Source organism: Bombina bombina, chromosome 2, assembly GCF_027579735.1.
Source record: "Bombina bombina isolate aBomBom1 chromosome 2, aBomBom1.pri, whole genome shotgun sequence".
Lineage (NCBI taxonomy): Eukaryota > Metazoa > Chordata > Amphibia > Anura > Bombinatoridae > Bombina > Bombina bombina.
In genome coordinates, this window is record NC_069500.1 from 518,368,101 (window position 1) to 518,387,003 (window position 18,903).

Below are 18,903 nucleotides of genomic sequence, written 5' to 3' on the forward strand. Positions count from 1 at the left end.
TATGTATATATATATTCTAAAGGATTGTGATCAACCCCAAAGTTTGAATCAAAAATATGTTTTTTTTTTTATTGTTTTCCATATACTTAATGAGATTATTAGTTTACATGTCTGGACCCTCTGTGTGCCCCCGACAAACTAGGCTTGCAGTTTAAGGAAAGTGTATGGATTGCCTTTACAATATGGTGGCAAGGTTTTCAAGATGTCCACCATAGTGTTGTTGTATAAAAAACTGTCACAATATTTGTACAGGAAGGCTACACATATCCTCTAGCATGGACTAATCAAAGAGGAAAGATATCTCAGAAGCAGCTCCTCTTTCCCCTATGTGGCTTCCACCTCAGATACTGCTTATTGAATACAGCCAGTTGAAATAGGATGCCCAACCACAGCCTTTGCCCTGGGATCCAGCAAGGTCTAGTTACACTTCTGATGTGTTGCTTTTTTGTATGGGTTTGTTTAATCTATAGGTGTCAAGCTTCCATACAATTAATAAGGATTAGCAAGTGCATATTATTCATTAACAAGAACTGTTGTATATGTTCAATTTATCTGGATTATCCACTTTCAGATTCCACATACTTCATTTTTCATATATTTATTTATCCCCTATACTTCCCTCTACATAAGAAGATCATCAAGATAAAGACACGGATTGCAGGCTCTGCTCAGTTAGTGTAAGGTAAAAATATAAGCTTTATTAATTCAAGTATAAAAATATACGCCTAGATTTAGAGTTTTGCTTTTGGCAGCCCGCGTTACACCTCTACCGACAAGACTCCTAACGCCTATGGAAAGGCTGTAGTTAAGAGCTTTATAGGCTAACACTGGTATATAAAACTCTTAACTACAGTGCTCTAAAGTACACTAACACCCATAAACTACCTATGTATCCCTAAACCGAGGTCCCCCCACATCGCCGCCACTATAATAAATATTTTTAACCCCTAATCTGCCAACCGCACACTGCCGCAACCTACATTATCCCTATGAACCCCTGCTGCCCCTAACATCGCTGACACCTACATAATATTTATTAACCCCTAATCTGCCCCCCCAACGTCGCCGCTACCTAACTACACTTATTAACCCCTAATCTGCCGAACAGACATCGCCGCCACTATAATAAATGTATTAACCCCTAAACCGCCGCACTCCCACCACGCAAACCCTATAATAAAAAGTATTAACCCCTAATCTGCCCTCCCTAACATCGCCGCCACCTAACTTCAAGTATTAACCCCTAATCTGCCGACCGGACCTCGCCGCTACTCTAATAAATGTATTAACCCCTAAAGCTAAGTCTAACCCTAACCCTAACACAACCCTAAATTAAATATAATTTAAATCTAACGAAATAAATTAACTCTTATTAAATAAATTAATCCTATTTAAAGCTAAATACTTACCTGTAAAATGAACCCTAATATAGCTACAATATAACTCATAATTATATTGTAGCTATTTTAGGATTTATATTTATTTTACAGGAAACTTTGTATTTATTTTAACTAGGTACAATAGCTATTAAATAGTTATGTACTATTTAATAGCTACTTAGTTAAAATAATTACAAAATTACCTGTAAAATAAATCCTAACCTAAGTTACAATTAAACCTAACACTACACTATCAATAAATTAATTAAATAAATTACCTACAATTAAATAAACTAAACTAAAGTACAAAAAACCCCCACTAAATTACAAAAAATAAAATAGATTACAAGAAGTTTAAGCTAATTACACCTACTCTAAGCCCCCTAAAAAAATAACAAAGCCCCCCAAAATAAAAAAATGCCCTACCCTATTCTAAATTAAAAAGTAACCAGCTCTTTTACCAGCCCTTAAAAGGGCTTTTTGCGGGGCATTGCCCCAAGTAATCAGCTCTTTTGCCTGTAAAAAAAAACACAATACCACCCCCCAACATTACAACCCACCAGCCACATACCCCTATTCTAATCCCACCCAAACCCCCCTTAAAAAAACTAACACTGCCCCCCTGAAGATCTTCCTACCTTGAGTCGTCTTCACTCAGCTGAACCGAATTCTTCATCCAATCCGGTCAATGTCTTCATTCAAGTGGGGCAAGAAGAGGTCCATCATCCGGCTGAAGTCTCCATCCTAGCAGGGTAAGAAGAGGTCCATCATCCGGCAGAAGTCTTCATCCAAGCGGGGCAAGAAGAGGTCCATCATCCGGCTGAAGTCTTCTATCAAGCGGCATCTTCAATCTTCTTGCTTCCGGCTCCATCTTCATCCCGCCGACGCGGAACATCCTTCTTCCACGACGTAGTCCCGACGAATGAAGGTTCCTTTAAATGACGTCATCCAAGATGGCATCCCTCGAATTCCGATTGGCTAATAGGGTTCAATCAGCCAATCAGATTCAAGTTCAATCCGATTGGCTGATCCAATCAGCCAATCAGATTGAGCTCGCATTCTATTGGCTGATCGGAACAATCAGCCAATCAGATTGTTCCTACCTTAATTCCAATTGGCTGATAGAATCCTATCAGCCAATCAGAATTTGAGGGACGCCATCTTGGATGACGTCATTTAAAGGAACCTTCATTCGTCGGGAGTACGTCGTGGAAGAAGGATGTTCTGCGTTGGCGGGATGAAGATGGAGCCGAAAGCAAGAAGATTGAAGATGCCGCTTGATAGAAGACTTCAGCCGGATGATGGACCTCTTCTTGCCCCGCTTGGATGAAGACTTCAGCCGGATGATGGACCTCTTCTTGCCCCGCTTGGATGAAGACTTCAGCCGGATGATGGACCTCTTCTTGCCCTTGGATGAAGACATCGCCCGGATTGGATGAAGAATTCGGCTTGGCTGAGTGAAGACGACTCAAGGTAGGAAGATCTTCAGGGGGGTAGTGTTAGTTTTTTTTAAGGGGGGTTTGGGTGGGTTTAGAATAGGGGTATGTGGGTGGTGGGTTGTAATGTTGGGGGGTGGTATTGTGTTTTTTTTTACAGGAAAAAGAGCTGATTACTTTGGACAATGCCCCGCAAATAGCCCTTTTAAGGGCTGGTAAAAGAGCTGGTTACTTTTTAATTTAGAATAGGGTAGGGCATTTTTTTATTTTGGGGGGCTTTGTTATTTATTTACGGGGCATAGAGTAGGTATAATTAGCTTAAACTTCTTGTAATCTAGGTTTAATTGTAATTTAGGTTAGGATTTATTTTACAGGTAATTTTGTAATTATTTTAACTAGGTAGCTATTAAATAGTTATTAACTATTTAATAGCTATTGTACCTAGTTTAAATAAATACAAAGTTGCCTGTAAAATAAATATATATATTGTAGCTATATTAGGGTTCATTTTACAGGTAAGTATTTAGCTTTAAATAGGATTAATTTATTTAATAAGAGTTAATTTATTTCGTTAGATTTAAATTATATTTAATTTAGGGGGGTGTTAGGGTTGGGGATAGACTTAGCTTTAGGGGTTAATACATTTATTAGAGTAGCGGTGAGGTCCGTTCGGCAGATTAAGGGTTAATAAATAGGGTTTGCGAGGCGGGAGTGCTGCGGTTTAGGGGTTAATACATAGTGGCGGCGAGGTCCGGTCGGCAAATTAGGGGTTAATAAGTGTAGTTAGGTGGCGATGACATGGGGGGGGCAAATTAGGGGTTAATAAATATAATGTAGGTGTCGGCGATGTTAGGGGCAGCAGATTAGGGGTACATAGGTATAATGTAGGTTGCGGCGGTGTCCGGAGCGGAAGATTAGGGGTTAATTGTGTAATGCAGGTGTCAGTGATGTCGGGGGCGGCAGATTAGGGGTTAATAAGTGTTAGATTAGGGGTGTTTAGACTCGGGGTTCATGTTAGGGTGTTAGGTGCAGACTTAGAAAGTGTTTCCCCATAGGAAACAATGGGGCTGCATTGGGAGCTTAACGCTGCTTTTTTGCAGGGTTTTTTTCAGCCCAAACTGCCCCATTGTTTCCTATGGGGGAATCGTGCATGAGCACGTTTTTCCAGCTGGCCGCTACCATAAGCAACGCTGGTATTGAGAGTTGAAGTGGCGGTAAATATGCCTTAACGCTCCCTTTTTGGAGCCTAACGCAGCCCTTCAGAGAACTCTAAATACCAGCATTGTTTAGAAGCAGCGCTAGAAAAAAAAGACGCCTAGCTAACACACCCCTTCGGCCACAAAACTCTAAATCTAGCCGATAGTGTTCCCAGGCAAAGGGCATACACAGGAAGGACTGTCTTACTCGTTTTATGACCCCTATTGGCACTTCATCATATACTGCAGGAACAGGAAAGGGGAAGCTAATTTATGCAGAGAGCAACAGTTGGTTAACCCCTTACTGCTCACAAGAAAAGTTGTTAATTAAAAAAACACACATACAGTATAAATCACAAATAAAAAAGCAACATTGCTTGATGATATAATCACAGTGATGTGGATGGCATGACAGTACACATAGGTGAACAGGCATACTAAACTTATGTAACATAGATATGCTAAATAAATAAAGACAAAATGGCAAGTACAAGAGGACTACATTTAAAGCTATTATAATAACAGTAATGACAGGAATGGATAAGTAGTATATTCATAAGAAAAACTAATATACAGATTAGAAAAGAGAGAGTGAATATATATGCATTAAATGCATTTGTGGCATAAATAGCAAAATTGGCATCAGTCATCAATAAAGTAACTGATGTCAAATTCTCTGTTCAAACCTAAAGGTGTTTTGGTTTGTAATTTGAGAATCCAAAATAATTCTCTTTTGTCTAAAATGTTATGTTTGTTGCCCCCTCTAATGGGCACCAGAGCCAGATCTATTGCTTGGACAGATATATCAGCTTTGTTTGTAAAGTGAATACAATTGAAATGACTGGCAACAGCAGACTTTTTAACATAGTTCTTTACATCCCTAACATGTTCTCCTACTCTTTTTCTAAGTTCCCTAGATGGCATCCACCACAGGCATCAACCTTAAAGATATTAAAATCTAAAAAATGTATCATATGCTTGTCAAATTCCAACTTGAACCGGATAGGGCACGCCATGGATTTCAAACATTAAACCTTTCCTGCAACTCCAATATGCTACCTCTCCACACCAAAAACACATCATCGATGTAACGAGTGTAGTACTATAATTCAGGGTGCATAAATGGCTTCATAAGTTTACATTCATACCATGCCATGTAGAGATTAGCATAAGTGGGTGCCATGTTTGACCCCATGGCTGTGCCTGCAATCTGGAAAAAATAATCCCCTTCAAATTTAAAGTAGTTCTTCTCTAAACACAGAGTCAATAGATCACACAAAAATTCTATAGGAGGACCAATATACAATTGGTTTTCAGTCACCATGGATTTGACAGTAAGGGCTACTTCAACATGGGGATCACGGTGTAAAGGCTGTAAACATCCATGGTGACTAGAACATCCTCACATTGTAAATCCACATATTCACCAAGCATTTTAATCATACTAGGGGAATCTTGGAGGTATGTCTGAGTGTCCCTGACAATAGGCTGTAAAAAGAAATCGATATAAATTGCCAAACTAGATAGCAAAGAATCCCTAGCAGACACAATCGGCCACAATGAGTGCCTTTTTATTGGATATACATATATATATATATATATACACGGAAGGGAACTGCACTCTCATACCGGACCGGGTACACATCCCATGACCCTGCAACATGCTCAGCCCTGGGTGCCACTGGCACTCACAGGAAGCTGTGCTGTCCCCAGAGCCACAAGCAGTTAACCCCAGACAGGTCTGGTTGCAAGAACCATAGGGAAAATTACAAAACAAATTAATACAACACACAGAGAAAACCCAGCACTCACTTACAAGCTCTCAGTTAAGATTTAAAAGCAAAAATGGAAAGGTTAGTTACCGCATCTAGCCAAATGGGACAAGCTCAGATACCACGTCAAGGTATATATATTCTAAAGGATTGTGATCAACCCCAAAGTTTGAATCAAAAATATGTTTTTTTTTTATTGTTTTCCATATACTTAATGAGATTATTAGTTTACATGTCTGGACCCTCTGTGTGCCCCCGACAAACTAGGTTTACAGTTTAAGGAAAGTGTATGGATTGCCTTTACAATATGGTGGCAAGGTTTTCAAGATGTCCACCATAGTGTTGTTGTATAAAAAACTGTTACAATATTTGTACAGGAAGGCTACACATATCCTCTAGCATGGACTAATCAAAGAGGAAAGATATCTCAGAAGCAGCTCCTCTTTCCCCTATGTGGTTGCCACCTCAGATACTGCTTATTGCATACAGCCAGTTGAAATAGGATGCCCAACCACAGCCTTTGCCCTGGGACCCAGCAAGGTCTAGTTACACTCCTGATGTGTTGCTTTTTTGTATGGGTTTGTTTAATCTATAGGTGTCAGGCTTCCATACACTTAATAAGGATTAGCAAGTGCATATTATTCATTAACAAGAACTGTTGTATATGTTCAATTTATCTGGATTATCCACTTTCAGATTCCACATACTTCATTTTTCATATATTTATTTATCCCCTATACTTCCCTCTACATAAGAAGATCATCAAGATAAAGACACGGATTGCAGGCTCTGCTCAGTTAGTGTAAGGTAAAAAATATAAGCTTTATTAATTCCAGTATAAAAATATACGCCTAGATTTAGAGTTTTGCGGTAGCCATCAAAAGCAGCGTTAAGGGGTCCTAACGCTGCTTTTGGCAGCCCGCTGGTATTTAGAGTCGTGTAGGTAAAGGTCTAATGCTCACTTTCAAGCCGCGACTTTTCCATACCGCAGATCCCCTTACGCCAATTGCATATCCTATCTTTTCAATGGGATCTTCCTAACGCTGGTATTTAGAGTCTTGGCTGAAGTGAGCGTTACACCTCTACCGACAAGACTCCTAACGCCTATGGAAAGGCTGTAGTTAAGAGCTTTATGGGCTAACGCCGGTATATAAAACTCTTAACTACAGTGCTCTAAAGTACACTAACACCCATTAACTACCTATGTACCCCTAAACCGAGGTCTCCCCACATCGCCGCCACTATAATAAATATTTTTAACCCCTAATCTGCCGACCGCACACCGCCGCCACCTACATTATCCCTATGAACCCCTGCTGCCCCTAACATCGCTGACACCTACATAATATTTATTAACCCCTAATCTGCCCCCCCCAACGTCGCTGCTACCTAACTACACTTATTAACCCCTAATCTGCCGAACGGACATCGCCGCCACTATAATAAATGTATTAACCCCTAAACCGCCACACTCCCGCCTTGCAAACCCTATAATAAATCTGCCCTCCCTAACATCGCCGCCACCTAACTTCAAGTATTAACCCCTAATCTGCTGACCGGACCTCGCCGCTACTCTAATAAATGTATTAACCCCTAAAGCGAAGTCTAACCCTAACCCTAACACCCCCCTAAGTTAAATATAATTTAAATCTAACGAAATAAATTAACTCTTATTAAATAAATTAATCCTATTTAAAGCTAAATACTTACCTGTAAAATGAACCCTAATATAGCTACAATATAACTCATAATTATATTGTAGCTATTTTAGGATTTATATTTATTTTACAGGCAACTTTGTATTTATTTTAACTAGGTACAATAGCTATTAAATAGTTATGTACTATTTAATAGCTACCTAGTTAAAAAAATTACAAAATTACCTGTAAAATAAATCCTAACCTAAGTTACAATTAAACCTAACACTACACTATCAATAAATTAATTAAATAAATTACCTACAATTAAATAAACTAAACTAAAGTACAAAAAAAACCCTACTAAATTACAAAAAATAAAATAGATTACAAGGAGTTTAAGCTAATTACACGTACTCTAAGCCCTCTAAAAAAATAACAAAGCCCCCCAAAATAAAAAAATGCCCTACCCTATTCTAAATTAAAAAGTAACCTGCTCTTTTACCAGCCCTTAAAAGGGCTTTTTGCGGGGCATTGCCCCAAGTAATCAGCTCTTTTGCCTGTAAAAAAAAACACAATACCACCCCCCAACATTACAACCCACCACCCACATACCCCTATTCTAATCCCACCCAAACCCCCCTTAAACAAAACTCACATTACCCCCCTGAAGATCTTCCTACCTTGAGTCGTCTTCACTCAGCCGAACCGAATTCTTCATCCAATCCGGTCAATGTCTTCATCCAAGCGGGGCAAGAAGAGGTCCATCATCCGGCTGAAGTCTCCATTCTAGCAGGGCAAGAAAAGGTCCATCATCCGGCTGAAGTCTTCATCCAAGCGGGGCAAGAAGAGGTCCATCATCTGGCTGAAGTCTTCTATCAAGCGGCATCTTCAATCTTCTTGCTTCCGGCTCCATCTTCATCCCGCCGACGCGGAACATCCTTCTTCCACAACGTACTCCCGACGAATGAAGGTTCCTTTAAATGACGTCATTCAAGATGGCATCCCTCGAATTCCGATTGGCTGATAGGATTCAATCAGCCAATCAGATTCAAGTTCAATCAGATTGGCTGATCCAATCAGCCAATCAGATTGAGCTCGCATTCTATTGGCTGATCGGAACAATCAGCCAATCAGATTTTTTCTACCTTAATTCCAATTGGCTGATAGAATCCTATCAGCCAATCGGAATTCGAGGGACGCCATCTTGGATGACGTCATTTAAAGGAACCTTCATTCGTCGGTAGTACGTCGTGGAAGAAGGATGTTCCGCGTTAGCGGGATGAAGATGGAGCCGGAAGCAAGAAGATTGAAGATGCCGCTTGATAGAAGACTTCAGCCGGATGATGGACCTCTTCTTGACCTGCTTGGATGAAGACTTCAGCCGGATGATGGACCTCTTCTTGCCCTTGGATGAAGACATCGCCCGGATTGGATGAAGAATTCGGCTCGGCTGAGTGAAGACGACTCAAGGTAGGAAGATCTTCAGGGGGGTAGTGTTAGTTTTTTTAAGGGGGGTTTGGGTGGGTTTAGAATAGGGGTATGTGGGTGGTGGGTTGTAATGTTGGGGGTGGTATTGTGTTTTTTTTTACAGGAAAAAGAGCTGATTACTTGGGACAATGCCCCGCAAAAAGCCCTTTTAAGGGCTGGTAAAAGAGCTGGTTACTTTTTAATTTAGAATAGGGTAGGGCATTTTTTATTTTGGGGGCTTTGTTATTTTTTTATGGGGCATAGAGTAGGTGTAATTAGCTTAAACTTCTTGTAATCTAGGTTTAATTGTAACTTAGGTTAGGATTTATTTTACAGGTAATTTTGTAATTATTTTAACTAGGTAGCTATTAAATAGTTATTAACTATTTAATAGCTATTGTACCTAGTTAAAATAAATACAAAGTTGCCTGTAAAATAAATATAAATCCTAAAATTAATTCTGAGTTATATTGTAGCTATATTAGGGTTCATTTTACAGGTAAGTATTTAGCTTTAAATAGGATTAATTTATTTATTAAGAGTTAATTTATTTAGTTAGATTTAAATTATATTTAATTTAGGGGGGTGTTAGGGTTAGGGTTAGACTTAGCTTTAGGGGTTAATACATTTATTAGAGTAGCGGTGAGGTCCGGTCAGCAGATTAGGGGTTAATAAATAGGGTTTGCGAGGCGGGAGTGCGGCGGTTTAGGGGTTAATACATAGTGGCGGCGAGGTCCGGTCGGCAGATTAGGGGTTAATAAGTGTAGTTAGGTGGCGACGACGTGGGGGGGGCAAATTAGGGGTTAATAAATATAATGTAGGTGTCGGCGATGTTAGGGGCAGCAGATTAGGGGTACATAGGTATAATGTAGGTTGCGGCGGTGTCCGGAGCGGAAAATTAGGGGTTAATTGTGTAATGCAGGTGTCAGTGATGTCGGGGGCGGCAGATTAGGGGTTAATAAGTGTTAGATTAGGGGTATTTAGACTCGGGGTTCATGTTAGGGTGTTAGGTGCAGACTTAGAAAGGGTTTCCCCATAGGAAACAATGGGGCTGCGTTGGGAGCTTAACGCTGCTTTTTTGCAGGGTTTTTTTCAGCCCAAACTGCCCCATTGTTTCCTATGGGGGAATCGTGCATGAGCCCCTACCGTAAGCAACGCTGGTATTGAGAGTTGAAGTAGCGGTAAATATGCCTTAACGCTCTCCCTTTTTGGAGCCTAACGCAGCCCTTCAGAGAACTCTAAATACCAGCATTGTTTAGAAGCAGTGCTAGAAAAAAAAGACGCCTAGCTAACACACCCCTTTGGCCACAAAACTCTAAATCTAGCCGATAGTGTTCCCAGGCAAAGGGCATACACAGGAAGGACTGTCTTACGCGTTTCATGACCCCTAGTGGCGCTTCATCATAGACTGCAGGAACAGGAAAGGGGAAGCTAATTTATGCAGAGAGCAACAGTTGGTTAACCCCTTACTGCTCACAAGAAAAGTTGTTAATTAAAAAAACACACATACAGTATAAATCACAAATAAAAAAGCAACATTGCTTGATGATATAATCACAGTGATGTGGATGGCATGACAGTACACATAGGTGAACAGGCATACTAAACTTATGTAACATAGATATGCTAAATAAATAAAGACAAAATGGCAAGTACAAGAGGACTACATTTAAAGCTATTATAATAACAGTAATGACAGGAATGGATAAGTAGTATATTCATAAGAAAAACTAATATACAGATAAGTAAACAGAGAGTGAATATATATGCATTAAATGCATTTGTGGCATAAATAGCAAAATTGGCATCAGTCATCAATAAAGTAACTGATGTCAAATTCTCTGTTCAAACCTAAAGGTGTTTTGGTTTGTAATTTGAGAATCCAAAATAATTCTCTTTTGTCTAAAATGTTATGTTTGTTGCCCCCTCTAATGGGCACCTGAGCCAGATCTATTGCTTGGACAGATATATCAGCTTTGTTTGTAAAGTGAATACCATTGAAATGACTGGCAACAGCAGACTTTTTAACATAGTTCTTTACATCCTTAACATGTTCTCCTACTCTTTTTCTAAGTTCCCTAGATGTTTGACCTGTGTATTGGTTTTTGCATAAGTTGCACGTTAGCAAGTATACTACCCATTGGGTAGCACAGTTGGCATAAAAATTTATGTCAAATGTTTGATTGGTGACACTAGAGGTAAACGTATTACCTTTGAGAATTAATGCACAAGTGTTGCAGTTTTTGCTGCCACACTTGAAATTTGCTTTGTGTGATAACCTAGATTCTGGCTCAAATATATTCTTTTTAACCATGCTCGGTGAAAGTGACTGGGCCAAGGTTCTATGTTTTTTAGGGACAAATCTACACTTGCCAACACAGTGTTTAAGTATTTCATCTCCTGACAGGAGATGCATGTGTTTCTTAAGAATTTTGACAATAGAATCAAATTGTGTGGTAAACTCTGTGGTAAACACCAAAGAATCTAAGAAACTATTAGGATTTGAATCCTTGTGGGATTTTTTATTGTGATCAATTTTGAAAGTTTTGACCTGTTGACGACATTGGGCTAAAGTCTCCCTCCTGTATCCTCTTTGTACCAAAAGGTTTTCAAGCTCTATAGCTTGTTGGTCATAAATCCTATCTGATTAAGTATTGCGTCTAAGTCTGATGAATTGGCCTTTCGGGATAACTGAGACCAGATGTTTGGGATGCTGTGATGTGGCATGTAGGATTGTATTCCCTGCAGTGGGTTTTCTGAATGTTTTTGTGTTTATTTGACACTCTTCAATATATAAGGTCAAGTCTAAGAAATTTACCTCTGTGTTGCTATATGTTCCAGTAAATTTAAGTCCCATGTTGTTGTTATTTAAATACTGCATGAATTCATGGAACGAGGAGTCATCAATTGGTCTTTTGATGATAAACAGCAAGTCATCAATAAATCTTACAAACATGATGATGTCCTCATGCCATGGATTCTGCAAGATGTAGATGTAATTAAGTTCCCACCAGGCAACGTATAAGTTGGCAAACGATGGGGCAAATTTTGGCCCATTGCCTTGCCACAAATTTGCTCGTAAAACTCTTGATTAAATAAAAAAAAATGTGTATTCCTTGGTTAGAAAGTGTTCAATTATTTGAACTCCTTGGGAATGAGGGATACATGTATATAGGGAAGAAATGTTTACCACTATCCAAGTAAAATTTAGTATACATGTTCACCTATGTGTAATGTCATGCCATCCACATCACTGTGATTATATCATCAAGCAATGTTGCTTTTTTTATTTGTGATTTATACTGTATGTGTGTTTTTTTTAATTAACTTTTCTTCTGAGCAGTAAGGGGTTAACCATCTGTTGCTCTCTGCATAAATTAGCTGCCCCTTTCCTGTTCCTACAGTCTATGATTAAGCGCCACTAGGTGGCGTGAAACGCATAAGACAGTCCTTCCTTTGTATGCCCTTTGCCTGGGAACACTATATTTTTATACTGGAATTAATAAAGTTTATATTTTTTTACCTTACACTAACTGAGCAGAGCCTGCAATCCGTGTCTTCATCTTGTTGCTTTCCGGTCTGATCCACCATCTGCTAAGGTTCTCCGGGTATGTTTGGGCAGCAGTAACTGTTTTTTATGTGGTTTTGCATTGTTTGGAGTCATTGACCGTGTACCAGAAACCTCCCCCTCGATAAGAATATCATCACTCACCTTCACTTTATTGCTATAGAATAGTTAGACCTGTTTAACAAGTGAAATCTTCTAACCACTGTGGGACATGAGGAAATATACGCAGTTCATAACCCATTGATGCTGGCTATTGTCTTCTATCCCTCTGGCAGTGTTACACTGTATATATTTGAGGCACACAAGCTGTAAATCCAACTGTTATCTTCTGGGATGATAAGTAGAATTCTCTATGAAATATATTTTCATGAGGGAGGTTCACAGTAATATGTTACATTTCTTTATTTGTTTTTGTTTATTTGTTAATTACAGTAATGGCTTCAGGTAGCTTGTATGTTTTTATGTTTGGTGTTGATTTGATCTTGGTATCTTCAGGCCATAGCCTATTCACAAATTAGAATGGTTTTTTTAAGCACAAATTACTACAATATTATATACAGTATATAGCTTTGTATATATACATACATAATAACATAAGCTTCCAAAATTCTATGTAAACAAATGAAAGGAAATAGAAAAAAATATGACTGCTCATGTTAAAATGCTATAAATTGCTCTGAAATATTTAAATATATTAGTAAAGAAGCTATGTAATGTTCTGCACACCCTGTATATATGTATTAAATGAACAATATGCAAATAATATAACCAAATTTCCTGATTATAAAACGGATTCTCTAACCTTTAAATAGAGAAAGGGAAGTGTTTCCTATGTTGGAGCAAACAATTAACTATATTTTACATATTACATAAACATCTCAGCAGACATGAAAACACTTCTGGGGCTGTTCATGTTACTGTCATATTTCTCAGGTATGATATAAGTAGGTTAATAAATTATAGTAAAATCTTTAAAAAAAAATACTTTTATTAGTTAATCTGAAAATGTAACTTAATTTATCTTAAATCTTTTTTTTTTCCCAGGAGTGCTTTCTGATGTCCAACTTCTGCAGTCAGATTCTGTGGTGATAAAGCCAGGAGGCTCTCACACAATTTCATGTACAGCCTCTGGATTCACTTTCAGCAGCTATTACATGAACTGGGTTAGACAGGCACCTGGTAAAGGATTACAGTGGGTAGCTCAAATTAGCAATGATGGGGGTTCTACATGGTATGATGATTTAAAATACTTCCGAATCTACCGAATGAATCCGAAATAGCTGCCGATTAGGGGTTAATAATTGTAGGTAGGTGGCGGCGATGTTAGGGAGGGAAGATTAGGGGTTAATAAAATGTATTATAGTGTTTGCGAGGCGGGAGTGCGGCGGTTTAGGGGTTAATACATTTATTATAGTGGCGGCGATGTCCGGTCGAAAGATTAGGGGTTAATACTTGTAGTTAGATTGCGCGGCGACGTTGGGGGGGCAGATTAGGGGTTAATAACTATAATGTAGGGGTCGGCGATGTTAGGGACAGCAGATTAGGGGTTAATAGCTATAATGTAGGTGGCGGCGATGTCCGGTTGGCAGATTAGGGGTTAATACTTGTAGTTAGATTGCGGCGACGTTGGGGGTGCAGATTAGAGGTTAATAACTATAATGTAGGGGTCGGCGATGTTAGGGACAGCAGATTAGGGGTTAATAGCTATAATGTAGGTGGCGGCGATGTCCGGTCAGCAGATTAGGGGTTAATACTTGTAGTTAGATTGCGGCGACGTTGGGGGGGCAGATTAGGGGTTAATAACTATAATGTAGGGGTCGGTGATGTTAGGGACAGCAGATTAGGGGTTAATAGCTATAATGTAGGTGGCGGCGATGTCCGGTCGGCAGATTAGGGGTTAAATAATGTTATTATAGTGTTTGCGATGTGGGGGGGCCTCGGTTTAGTGGTTCATAGGTAGTTTATGGGTGTTAGTGTACTAAATGGGTGTTAGTGTGCTAAAACATACCGAATTTCGGAACCGAATAGAACCGAATTCAGCCGAATTTATTTGAATCCGAATAAATCCGAAACGAATTTATTCGAATCCGAATAAATCCGAAACGAATTCATTCAAATTTTGCCGAATTCGATTCGATCCGAACCGAAATTCGAAAAGTCTTAATCGATCTGAACCGAAAACGAACCAAATTTTTTAGCCGTGCACATGTCTACTGTACAGTATGTTGCTGTGGTAGCTGAACTCAGCAAACTAAGTATGTGATAAGCACTCCTGCTAAATTATCTGAGAATTTTAACTGGAAGATCAGTCAAAATAAATAGTTAAAGGACCAGTCAATACAGCAAGTTTTCTAAATCAACAAATGCATGTTAAAAAGACAATGTAATAGCACTTATTCTGAACTTCAAATAAGTATTAGATATTTTTCTAACAATTTTTAAAAAATGATGTACATTTCCACTCCCCCTGTACCATGTGACAGCAATCAGCCAATCACAAGTGCATATACATATTTTCTGTTAATTTGTGCACATGCTCAGTAGGAGCTGGTGACTCAAAAAGTGTAAATATAAAAAGACTGCACATTTTTTTAGTGGATGTAAATTGGAAAGTTGTTTATAATTGCATGCTCTATCTGAATCATTAGCCCTTAACGACCAAGGGCGTGCCAGGTACGTCCTACAAAAAACTACCCTTAATGACCAAGGACAAGTCTGGCACATACTCTGGGATTTGAAGCACTGGAAGCGATCATGATCGCTTCCAGACGCTTCCAGGGTATTGTAGTGATGCCTCGATATTGAGGCATCACTGCAATCCCCTTTTTCCCCCACTAATGCAGAGAGGGCCACTCTGTGGCCCTCTCTGCATCGGCCATCGATGGTGCTGATCAATGGTGGGTGAGAGCAACAGCAGGGAGGCAGGTGGGAGGCCCATTGATGTCCAGTTCTGGATCCTGTCACATCGATGTGTGCATGTTGAGTCAAGATTGCAGCAGCGTGGAAGGCGGGAGCGTGCGTGCACGCCCGTGTGCACCACATTTGCATTAACAGAAGGCAAATGTATAGGAAGGAGGGAGAAGGAGGGAGAGGGAGGGGGAAATTCATGTTTGTGGAAAGGATCTGGGAGGGGGGGCAGCTACACTACAAAAAATTGATAATTATATTTTTAAAAAAAACACATTTATTTGGGCAAACTGGGTACTGGCAGACAGCTGCCAGTACCCAAGATGGCGGCAAATAGGTAGAGGGGGTAGGGTTAGGGAGATGTATCGGGGGGGTATCATGGAGGTTGGGGGCTAAGGGGGATCCATCACTGCAATCTTAATATAAAAAAAATAATAATAATAATAAAAAAATAATAAATGGCTTTTAATTTAATACTGTCAGACTTTCTGCCAGTACTTAAGATGGCGGTAACAATTGTGAGGTGGGGGAGGGAAAAGAGCTGTTTAAGGGGGGTAAGGGAGGGATCAGAGGGTGGGATGTGTCAGGTGGGAGGCTGATCTCTACACTAAAGCTAAAATTAACCCTACAAGCTACCTAATTAACCCCTTAAATGTAATACACATGTGGTGCGCAGCAGCATTGGGTGTTTTTTGGTGGGTGTAGATGTGTAACAGTTTTTGGGGGTCAAAGTTAGAAAACATAATTCTTTTTATAGTAAATTATAAGATATGATGAAAATAATAGTATCTTTAGAAATTCCATTTAATGGTGAGAAATTTAAAAATAGCCCAAACGGTCAACAATTGGAAAAGTGGTCTGGTCACTAAGGGGTTAAAGTTTAATTTGACCTGAGTGAGTGTCCCTTTAATGTACGTTACATTGTTTCTTACTATGCTTAATCATTTTATGAGAAGATTCATTTTAAGTTTAAAGGACCAAAAAACTTTGCATTTTTTTGCATAAAATGTATACTGCAATGCATGCAATTTCATTACAAACAAACATACAAGCTTACATGTTTTTTCCCTTGTTTGTGCAAGCACTTCTTGTATAATAAAGATTGCCCTTTGTAAATTGCATGCCCCCTCATGAATAATTCTGCCAATCATGCTTCGTATTATAATGCAAAATTAGGATATTCTGTAGTTGAAGCACGCTTCTGAACGCATGCGCACCTTGTTCGTATTAACTGCGCAAGCTCACAAAACATTTCCGGTAATTAAAAAAAGACGGGTGTTCTGTCAAGAACTCCAATTCCTCGAAAACTCCAATCTGACATCACTTCTGGTGACTCTTCTATTTTAATATCTGTTTTGCCTCTGTCTGGGGGGGGCACACCGCCGATCCTCTGGCATACACCCCACGTAAACCTTGGGGAATGGGGTGTTTATTTTTTTTATTTAATAATATTTAATTTATTTATAATACATATTGGTAGTCAAGCTATAATATGATACATACAGGGAGTGCAGAATTATTAGGCAAATGAGTATTTTGACCACATCATCCTCTTTATGCATGTTGTCTTACTCCAAGCTGTATAGGCTCGAAAGCCTACTACCAATTAAGCATATTAGGTGATGTGCATCTCTGTAATGAGAAGGGGTGTGGTCTAATGACATCAACACCCTATATCAGGTGTGCATAATTATTAGGCAACTTCCTTTCCTTTGGCAAAATGGGTCAAAAGAAGGACTTGACAGGCTCAGAAAAGTCAAAAATAGTGAGATATCTTGCAGAGGGATGCAGCACTCTTAAAATTGCAAAGCTTCTGAAGCGTGATCATCGAACAATCAAGCGTTTCATTCAAAATAGTCAACAGGGTCGCAAGAAGCGTGTGGAAAAACCAAGGCGCAAAATAACTGCCCATGAACTGAGAAAAGTCAAGCGTGCAGCTGCCAAGATGCCACTTGCCACCAGTTTGGCCATATTTCAGAGCTGCAACATCACTGGAGTGCCCAAAAGCACAAGGTGTGCAATACTCAGAGACATGGCCAAGGTAAGAAAGGCTGAAAGACGACCACCACTGAACAAGACACACAAGCTGAAACGTCAAGACTGGGCCAAGAAATATCTCAAGACTGATTTTTCTAAGGTTTTATGGACTGATGAAATGAGAGTGAGTCTTGATGGGCCAGATGGATGGGCCCGTGGCTGGATTGGTAAAGGGCAGAGAGCTCCAGTCCGACTCAGACGCCAGCAAGGTGGAGGTGGAGTACTGGTTTGGGCTGGTATCATCAAAGATGAGCTTGTGGGGCCTTTTCGGGTTGAGGATGGAGTCAAGCTCAACTCCCAGTCCTACTGCCAGTTTCTGGAAGACACCTTCTTCAAGCAGTGGTACAGGAAGAAGTCTGCATCCTTCAAGAAAAACATGATTTTCATGCAGGACAATGCTCAATCACACGCGTCCAAGTACTCCACAGCGTGGCTGGCAAGAAAGGGTATTAAAGAAGAAAATCTAATGACATGGCCTCCTTGTTCACCTGATCTGAACCCCATTGAGAACCTGTGGTCCATCATCAAATGTGAGATTTACAAGGAGGGAAAACAGTACACCTCTCTGAACAGTGTCTGGGAGGCTGTGGTTGCTGCTGCACGCAATGTTGATGGTGAACAGATCAAAACACTGACAGAATCCATGGATGGCAGGCTTTTGAGTGTCCTTGCAAAGAAAGGTGGCTATATTGGTCACTGATTTGTTTTTGTTTTGTTTTTGAATGTCAGAAATGTATATTTGTGAATGTTGAGATGTTATATTGGTTTCACTGGTAAAAATAAATAATTGAAATGGGTATATATTTGTTTTTTGTTAAGTTGCCTAATAATTATGCACAGTAATAGTCACCTGCACACACAGATATCCCCCTAAAATAGCTATAACTAAAAACAAACTAAAAACTACTTCCAAAACTATTCAGCTTTGATATTAATGAGTTTTTTGGGTTCATTGAGAACATGGTTGTTGTTCAATAATAAAATTAATCCTCAAAAATACAACTTGCCTAATAATTCTGCACTCCCTGTATGACTATATATACCATAGATAGGGGTTATAAAAATATATAGGGATATAAAGATAAAATCACTGATACAAGAGTATATGTTAATTGACAATAGATAAATAAGGGGATAGATAGATAAATAGATAGATATACAGATATATCATAGGTATATAGATAGATAGGGTGATAGATAGATATATAGGGTGATGATAGATAGATAGATAGATAGAAAGATCATAGGTATATATATATATATATATATATATATATATATATATATATATATATATATACTATAATAAATAAAGATGTGTGGTAGTGCACAATTAGACTCTCAAATTCCAACACTCACAGACTGTGCTGGCTGTCCCAAAATAATATACAATACAATAAGAGAGAAAGATTGAGCAAAATTTATCAGTCAATCAAAGAGGGACACAGGCCGCACTAGTTAACCAGAGTTTTATTTACTATGTAATTCTGAACAACCGTAA

The 18,903-nt window shown here is 39.2% G+C and overlaps 1 gene segment (V, D, J or C); it reads left to right on the forward strand.

Moving 5' to 3' along the window:
* Positions 1–13,345: 13,345 nt before the first annotated feature.
* LOC128647874 (immunoglobulin heavy variable 3-43D-like) lies at positions 13,346–13,699 on the forward strand (the record flags this gene model as incomplete). The annotated part of the segment is given in 2 exon segments: positions 13,346–13,391; positions 13,503–13,699. Coding segments are annotated over 2 exon segments (243 nt in total), but the record flags the coding sequence as incomplete, so codon positions are not given.
* Between the last annotated feature and the right edge of the window lie 5,204 nt (positions 13,700–18,903).